Source organism: Centruroides sculpturatus, unplaced genomic scaffold (genome assembly GCF_000671375.1).
Source record: "Centruroides sculpturatus isolate CEXI.00-Female unplaced genomic scaffold, Cexi_2.0 scaffold757, whole genome shotgun sequence".
NCBI classification, from domain to species: Eukaryota; Metazoa; Arthropoda; class Arachnida; order Scorpiones; family Buthidae; genus Centruroides; species Centruroides sculpturatus.
This window is the reverse complement of record NW_019385107.1, coordinates 234,120-243,670: the sequence shown is the minus strand read 5'-3', so window position 1 is coordinate 243,670 and position 9,551 is coordinate 234,120. Positions and strand designations below refer to the sequence as shown.

Below are 9,551 nucleotides of genomic sequence, written 5' to 3'. Positions count from 1 at the left end.
AAAGTAATTGGTAAATATATTATGTTACTTACGCTATCGCTACAATAGATAAACGAGATAAAGAAAATTATTCAGTAGGATAGAAATATTATAATTTGAAAGCTGAAAAAAGAAAATATTTGCGGATTAATTTATTCCATAAGTTTATATACAACACTAAGAAATTAAAATAACTAAAATTCGGCTGATAAAATGTCAAATATCACGTGACGAATTAGGAAACAGATTACAAACTTCATGCTGTATAATTTATAGATGTATAGTCTATTATTAATGTTTATACAAGATGATCCCCGATAATGTTACGCAAAAGAAGAGTAACTACTCGTTACTATTTAAAATAAATCAAAGGTTTCGGTGTATATGCATTCAAAAATATATTCCTGTAAAAAATGAAACTGCGTACACCAGATAAAGGGTGGGCATGGGTGGTATTAGTTGCTTCTTTTCTATGCACAGTTTTTGGAGTGGGTGTACTTAGAGCCTCTGGTATTCTATTTTTGGCATTTAGAACAAAGTTCGATATATTAAGAGAAGAAGCAGCTTGGCCTTTGACAATAAGAAAGATTGCTGGAGCATTCGCCGGTAAGTGTAAACTGTTTTTTAATGTTTAATTTTTCATTGTTTGCTTTTATATTGTCAACGTAGATCTTGTTTATAAATAGGACTTATTATATTGGTGTAGCTTCGAATTAGCAAAGAGTGAGAGTCTTAGACAAAGTCACCCTTTACTAATTCGAAACTATACCAGTATAGTTACTCCTATTTATAAACAAGGACAATATAAAAACAGAAATTGAAATACTAAGAACATAGAGGAATACCGATTTGATATAATTTTTTTGTCATTTTAGGTTTTCTTATTGGTTTTCTTTCACACTTTGTTAATTTAAAGACACTAGTAATTACCGGAGTTACGATTGCAGCGATCGCTCTTGCAGCATGCTATTTTGCTTCAAATATTATAATGATTTCCATACAGTTTGGATTTCTGCTAGGTATAATTATTTTCTTCTTTTATAAAATTATGCGTGCACAATTTAATTGTTTTCTTTTCTTGTAGGATTAGGAATTGGTATGCTGGGTTCTACCAATGTTATTATAATAAATCGTTACTTTAACAAATACAGAACCATAGCTTTAGGAATTTTATACTCTGGAACAGCTACGGGTGGATTTATGTATCCTGTTTTAACTACCTACCTGCTTGATGAGTACGATTTACAAGGATGCTTTCTCCTTCTATCCAGTGTACTTATGCAAGCTTTAATAGCCGTTACGCTCTATAAAAATCCTCCTTTGCAGCAAGAATCAACAGAAAAATCTTCAAAGGAAGACCAACGCGCAAATTTATCTGAAGTTGTGCAATCATTTTTCGGATTATTCCGCACTGCGATGTTCCATGTAATCTGGTTCTCTGTAGCTATATACAGCGTAACTCACATTATTTATCTAACTGTATTCATGGATTTTGCATTGGATTGTGATATACCTCAATACTCTGCAGTTTATATACTATCTTCTGTTTCTATAGCGGAATTGTGTGGCCGATTGACGTGTGGATGGATAATAGATTTCGGATGGATGAAAAGGAGAACATTTGTCGCATTGGCATTTTTGGCAAAAGCGATTATATACGCAACGATACCTATGTGGAACACGTATTCGGGTCTTTTTGTTACGACACTATGTCTCGGTTTTACAGCTAGTTGTTTGAGCGTTAATGTTTCCGCTCTTTACACAGATTATTTAGGATTAAAGAATCTTCCTTTAGGAGTAGGAACAGGAAAGGCTTTGAATGGTTTCCTTCATTTCGCTTCGCCAAGTATTATTGGTAAGTACAGTACATAATATTTAATTGAATAAAACTTTGTTTAAGCATTTAAGTTTCGATTTAGACAGAACAAATAGAAATATTTTTAGTTGTATTCTATTATAAGACAAGATATTTAGAAATATTTTGATAAGAACACTATCTAATTTCAATTATTATACAGTAAAACCACTAAAATAGTTCTGATGGGTTTCCACTAAACTGGCAATAATAAGGTGCTGTGAAAAACCTTAATAAAATTCGGACAGGTCGAAAAACACCATGAATTCTTCGGGGTAGTCAGTCTAGTATCCATCTCTCACTATTATGGGATTAGCCCAAGCCATAATGGGTTTGCTAAAAAAAGCTTCTCTTAGTCCCCACAGGCCTAAAGAGTCAAAAATACCTGACAACCGTTCTTAAACAAAGGCCATGTTGTTAGGGAAAGTTGAATAAGCAAGTCAATGAACTAGTTCCTGAGTTATACCATGAATTCAAATTTAGAAGATTTACTGTATATTTTTATTTTACATTATTACAAATAATAATATAAAATTTCATATTTATCTTTAGGTTATTTCAGAGATGTTAGAGGAAGTTACCATGCGATGTTTTTCTACTTTGCAGCGGCGTATTTGTTTTCTTCCTTTCTCTGGCTTCTAGAACCAATCATTATGAAGTTTACAAAACGTGAAACTACGAAATTATAAACATTATTTTAGGCCTGTCACATATCACCAAGCTGTATAGAAACAATGTGTGCTCATTCCAGGGTACTTACTATCCAATTATGTGAATCGCAAGACGAATATATTTGGACTGTCACGTGGTGCAAACTCGTTCAATCTCATTGAACCGGTCGGTACAGATGAACTCAGAACGCGTCTGTTGCTACTCACGTGAGTGTGACGTTATCACAGTATGGAAGTACTACCGGAAGTTAACTTAACATACGGACTATGGATAGGAGATATTATTTAAACTATAGGCACGATAAATTAAATTAAATTTGTTGTAAATTACAAAAAATTATTAAAAGATGTAAAGTAGAAGTAATCGTTTCTCACGTGTTTAATATTGCATAATAAATTGTTTCTTATTGTTTTGTAATTTCGGTATTTAATTGTGCATTTATCTCCATGTGCTTATACATTGTTTTTTTTTTGTTTTTGTAAATAAAATATTATGTAATATTGTCTCGAATTCGTTATCTGGAGATCAATCGCGACGCCAAGGCATTTCGTTTGTCTGTCCTACCTTAATCTCGAGAAAGGAGTGAGAAAGATAAAAATGGAAAATGGATATATAAACTATAAAGGCAGGGGGCCCAGATTACCTATACAAGAACGTCCAACGCAAATTGGAAGTCATATTATTTTAATTCAAAATTTGTCTCTGAAAGATGGGAGTTAAATGACTTACACGACTCTTTTGTTAAAAAAAATATATGATGTATAAAAGCAAGCCACTACTAATTTGAGATGGAGAATATATATTGTAAATGGAATAAATTAAAAATTGCAGCCCAGCATTGCGACTATGTCACAACTTTCAAAATAGCCAAAAGCTCAAATTGAGCACGATTACAAACTTTCCTGGGAAAGTAAAAGTGTTGACCAACGGCCTTTTTCTTTAAATGTAATATTTGAGACAGATAAAGAATACATAATCTTTTAATAATTTATAAATACATATGAATAGTAAACTATGAACTTTCAAGTGAGATAAGATCTATCCCGCTCTCACTAATCTAATTTCAACTCGATTGCAATAGTCTAAAACCCCAACATCTATAATATTCATCAAACATTAATCATTGCTCGCAATACAGTAGTTTTAATTGCTATCCATTTTATATATATTATGGCTTAGATATTGCTGAAGACAGTATTGCACAACGGTTGTTATTATTGTTTAAACTTAAACAGCAAAGAAACAGCAATAATAATTAGAGTGTTGTAATTAAAAATTTAGCAATGATTTATGTTTGATCTCATTTAAGATATGACGCATAACTTCCCTGTATCTTTCTACTCTCTTGACCTTTACCCACTAAAATTTAACAACGTCAATATACATAATATGCAAACCTCCGTGCAAAATTTAAAAAATTTTCAGCAAAGGGCACAGAAGTTATTAAGCTTCAAAGTGGATGAACAAATTCTTTCACTTTATTCACGCTAACATTAATATATATAAAAAAAAATTTCCATAATTTTTTTTGTTTTAGGTAAAGGACAACCAGGACGAAAGGGATTAGCACGTGTCCCAAGTGCTCTAATATATGGGCACCTGAAATATTTTGTGTGTTTTGAACGTTGCGCACGTTGCTGTACCTCTTAAACAATACACATTGCTGTAGGCTTTATATGCATTCGTCATAACACCAATAGCAAATTAATATTAAAAAGAAGGAAACTGCGTTTCGTATGAATGTGTATAATTTTGCAATTGAAAACTAAATTTTATATGCCGATAGCTACAAGTAATTGCTAGTATTTTGTTTATTTTTTTCGTAGGAATTATAAACTTTCCAGATAGATTTCCAGTTATATAATACAAATAGATGATGTGTGTTTCAGAATTTTACTTTTGTTTATGAAGCGGTTTACCAATGTTATAGTGGATAAAATATTCATTAAGTTATAGTGGATATATATTCATTCATAACAATGAACATTCATAAATATTCATATGTTATAGTGGATAAAATATTCATTACCCTAATTGAGATATTATACACGACCTTCTTTATCTTCCCACCCCGTCCACCTTTAATCACCAAATTTTAACAACATCTATCCACCTAATATGAAAACCTTCCTTCAAAATTTCAGAAATATTTAACGAATCTACTAAAATATTTCCACTAAGTAATTTCTAACCTATACCTATTTAATTAGCGAAGAAATACGAGAAACTTTTCTTACAAAAGAATCGTTCTTCGTTTTCTTTTACGTTGATATCTAACGTCACGAATTGGAAATTGACGAAATGGTCGGATGAGCAGGAAGAAACGAAGACAATAACAATTTCATTTGTTTCGCCAAGTAATTTACATTTAGAATTTATCGTATTAAACATAGTCTGCAAGTTTAAAAATTATTTAATAAAAATCTTTGGTTTTTAATCTCAAAAATGTTTATATTTATTTAATCTGTCTACAAATGAATACAGTCAATTTGATATTAGCGAGGTTGCGGCCGAAGTTTTCATCTGTAAAACGTGAACGTCGGACGTTCAGCGTAGCCTTCCTTTAATTCTAGAAGTTTGACAATGGCGTTTGGAAAGTCAGTGGAATCATGCTCGACGTACCAAACGCCATTGTCAAACTTTTAGGTTTACAAGAAGGCGGCGCTGAACGTCCGACGTACACGTTTTTGCGATGAAAACGTGTACGTCGCAACCTCTCTAAAAACTTCGGCCGCAACCTCTATTGTGTATTAGACAAATGTCAGGTTCGAAGGTTTTGCTGTTTTAAAAAATATTTTTGGTTGTTATATAACAGAGGAAATGTATCGCCATCGGCCCAAAAATTACTTCTCCTTTCAGATTTTCCATTTTTGTACTCAGACGTCGAGAAATTCATAAATTTCGAGATTAATTTCTGCATGTATGAATGTTAGCTGTGTGTGGGGGCATGTTGTTCTTTACCCTCTCTGAAGATTAATAACTCCTGTGCTTTATGTCGAAAATTTATGAAATTCAGGAAGGAGGATTGTTTATTAAGGAGATTGATGTTGTTAAATTCTGGTAATTAAAGGTCGAGGGAGTGGGGAGATAATGAGGGTCGTGCGTATCTCGAGTATGGTAGTACATAATGACGATTTTACTTGTTATTAGCATTTATAATTTTTTTAATATAAAACTCATCCCTGCTTTCAATATTAAGTTTTCTACCATTTTATAATAAAAAAAAGCTCTTTTTAATCGCAACAGATGGCACCACACGCTCTTTACGCCAGGAAAGTTACACAACTGATTGCTGGAATTTTTTATTTAAATGACACTTTTATTAACTTCATATCTTATTATAAATTAACAAATTACTCATACAGTAAATTCTATACTGCATATTTTTGTATTTTAAAATTATAATTCCTATTGAAAGCATTAAAAAAACGTAAAGGTTTAAAGTTATAAGTAAAATATATGAAAATAAATTAAGACCGAATTATATTTTTTATAATGCTAATCATTAATACAGATGACAGTCTCGGATTTTAAACAATAGAATAAGAATTCCTATTTCATCTCGTGATTTATTGTATAAAAATTCGAATATACTCATTAACGTAAATTATTTCGTCTTACAATTGCCATTCGATGAATCAGCTTCCTTGACGTATTTTATTGTTTCTGAAAATATTGGAAATTATCCAAGGTTGCTCGTATACTTATTTCTTTCCTTCCTCTGAAGCTCTCATCTGGAATCTATGTGACTTCGTTATTTAAAAGTGCAGATTGCTGGTGTATACTTAAGAATAAATCTATGAATTAATCGTCACTACCTGTTCATAGTAAACAAAGGTAAGATACAATTACTTATATTATTATTTTAACATAAAAGTAAAAGAATAACTTCATAATTCGTAACGGCAGGTCAGAGATCGCAACCTGTGACTTTAATTTCTTTCTGCTGTACGTACTACAGTATTCTTAAGTGCTAGAGTGAAGGTCTGCATTGATGAGAGAGATCTGTACTTGATAAATTAACATGATAACCCTCTGACCTGTTTTAATGAAATGAAATAAATACCTCATACCGTATACTTCATACATTTGGTATATTTCCTAGGCAATAGTCAATATAGCACTCGAATAGACCAGATGTTACGAACGGGGTTGACTGATTGATTGGAGTAATTGACTTTAAAATTAATATTAATACGTATTTTTAACGTAATAATATAACTTTATACTAGAAAATAATGATTTTTGTATTAATGTTTTTAACGCAATTTTGGGAGGGTAACAGTGACTTTTAACAATTGATACTAATTGAACAATGCCATTTGTGAGATTAGCCGGGGGCCACTTACTCGGCAACAGGTCGGTGAGATCCAATCTCGTTATCTGTTGAATGGATCTACGATAAATTACAGGGGGAGGGGGTTGCAAGATCTAGCCGACGTCAGGATTCTGACAACAGTTAGGATAGAGTTAAACTCGTCCTAATCCGCGAATTGTAACCAAAGATTGAATAGGAAGGTCTAAAATTATCGAGTGGGGAGGTCGCGAATAAGTCAATAAATGTCCAAGGTTTGAGTAGAGACAGGTAGCCAGATTAACGAATAAAAATATAAGTTTAATATAAAACGTCTAAACCTAAGAATACACAAAAATACATTATATACATCTAAGGCGACACGAGAAAGATATCTACGTGTTATATCCGCTATTCGCTCTTGAGAGAGAGTTTACAAAAATACCTCAGAGAGAGAGATGTGGTTCTCTGTCTTGTGGAGGTTGAACCGTAATCGATGTCTTCCTTTCTTATACAACGATTCGGGCCGTCGTCTTCTATGGGAAAGTCCACTTTACGCTGTTCCGGATATGACGGGACGGAAGTCTTCTTCGTTCGTGTAGTCCCTCTTGCGATCGCAGTTCTGAGGATAGTTGTGGAACTGGGTGGCTGTCGCCGTTGTATGGCTATCCAGGCTGGTCCACCACGACTTGATTTCTCGCCTTTCTTTTATCGATTTATCTTGGAAAAAAGAGTCAGGTGAACGACTGTTTAGCGATGCATTTGCAGGTGTGCGATCAGAGGTGAGCCGTCATGACCATATTTGTTTCGAGACTTGTACGGTTCCTTCTATTTATACGTGGACAATCGAATTTCTCCTCCTTTAACACTGGGTTATTTGTCTTTTAGTACCCGGATGTTATATTTCTCAGCTAGTTGTTGATAGTTTGATAGTACGGGTGATATTCAATCGGTTTCCTAGTATGACACGCGATCGCGCGACGGAAGAAACTGAGATGACAAACACATTGTCACAGTTCTGTCGGTATAGTTGTGTAGCTGATTGCTTAAGTAGAGAAGTCTTCAAAGTCCTTCGTGTTGTTCTCGATGTAAACAGCTACTGGACGTGGCCTGACTTAGGTATGTGATTTTCAACACTTTTTTCTTTTGAGATTAATTTACTCTCTCTCTCTCTCTCTCTCTCTTAATTTTTAGGCTAAATTATCACTAACCTATCTCAACAATACTAATTTAACTTCCGAATACTAATGTAATTTCTGAAATTTAGCAGTAAGGTTGTGTATTAGGGAAATTGATAAAGAGGTGGAGGGATAAAGGGGGTCGTGTTTCTCGAGTAGGGTCGGATTTAATGACGATTTAACTTGTTATTAGCATTGGCAATTTTTTTTCTAAAACGCATCCACACCCTCAAAATTAAGCTTTTTGCCATTTTATAATAGTTAAAAATATAAAAATTTTAAAAATAAAATATGACAACAGATGGCGGCACTAAAATTTTAAATGTTGCCAGGAAAGTAGAGCAACTCGTTGCTGGCTTATCTCTTGCATGTATTATGCAATAAATGTAAAAGTGTTAATATTATAAGATGAGTTTTCTTTCTCAACAGAGGAAAAATATGGCGAATGGTAAAAGATAATGGTCGAGAAATTCCAAACTTTCGTGTGTGGCAGTGTGAGATCGCGATTTTGTTCTACTTCTTCTTCTTCTGTCTGTTTCATATGGCTTGTTCGCCCTCTTTAAAGCTTAATACCTTCCGTATCTTTTGAAGAAACTGTCTGAAATTTTGCAGGGAGATTTCGGCATTAGAGACATCGATGCTACTAAATTTTCGTGGTTAAATGTTAAGGGGTTGAAGTAATATTGATAGAAGAGGTCGTGTGTCATATCTCAAGTGGTGTCAGATTTAATGATTTTATTGCGATTAGCATTTACATTTTTTTTTTTTTTTTATAAAAGTCATATCTAACCTAAAAGTTAACCCTTTTACCATTTCGTAATAATTAATAATATTAAAAAAAACTTTTACAAACTGTTATAATACATAGCGCCATACAGAGTTTTATATTTTCTGCTGGAATGTTATGCAACTCATTGTGAGTTCTAGATTTTTTTTTAACTCCTTAAGGACATTGACATTTTTTATATAGATTTCAATTAAACGTAAAAAATACTTAAAACAGAAAAAAAACGAAAGAAATGCGTTTATTTTGAAGAAAAAGCTTTAAATTTTATTTTCCTTTGTTTCGCCTGTCTGTGAAATGTAACACCGATGAGTCATTGTTTACACAGCTGGGTGACCTTGAACACAGCTGGAGTCGGATTTCCCGGGACATTCTCATAGACGTCTCGGGAGGACAAGGGTTTAAAGTAGGGTGACTATAAGCGACACAGAAATTTTTAAATATTTTTAAAAAATTCAATATTTTATTGCGATTTCCGACCCCCCTAATTAATTAATTATATATTTATAAAAATATATTAATTAAAAAAATTAAAAAACCATCGGAGGTCGTTTTTGACATCAGAAACTAACTTTAAATAACTTTACTGAATGAAAATCCGTGCGCTACAACTTAAAAACCATGAAATAATTTTGATAAAAAACTCCCATTAAAAAACAATTAAGCCTTAATCGAGCCTTCACATAGGCTCATTAAAATCGCGATAAAATTTTTTTGCGCGGGAAAAAAATTTTGAAAAAATTTCGGGACCTAAAAAACATTCCAAAAATTCAAAAAAAAAAATTTTTT

At 32.8% G+C, this 9,551-nt stretch overlaps 1 protein-coding gene across 1 annotated transcript; it reads left to right on the top strand.

Annotated features, from left to right (window-relative positions):
- The first annotated feature begins 371 nt into the window (after positions 1 to 371).
- LOC111634815 (monocarboxylate transporter 13-like) lies at positions 372 to 2,883 on the top strand. Its single transcript, XM_023379647.1, has 4 exons — positions 372 to 585; positions 855 to 998; positions 1,064 to 1,834; positions 2,387 to 2,883. The coding sequence occupies exons 1-4, from the start codon at positions 393 to 395 to the stop codon at positions 2,521 to 2,523; spliced, it is 1,245 nt and encodes a 414-aa protein (XP_023235415.1). The 5' UTR covers positions 372 to 392; the 3' UTR covers positions 2,524 to 2,883.
- Positions 2,884 to 9,551: the final 6,668 nt, after the last annotated feature.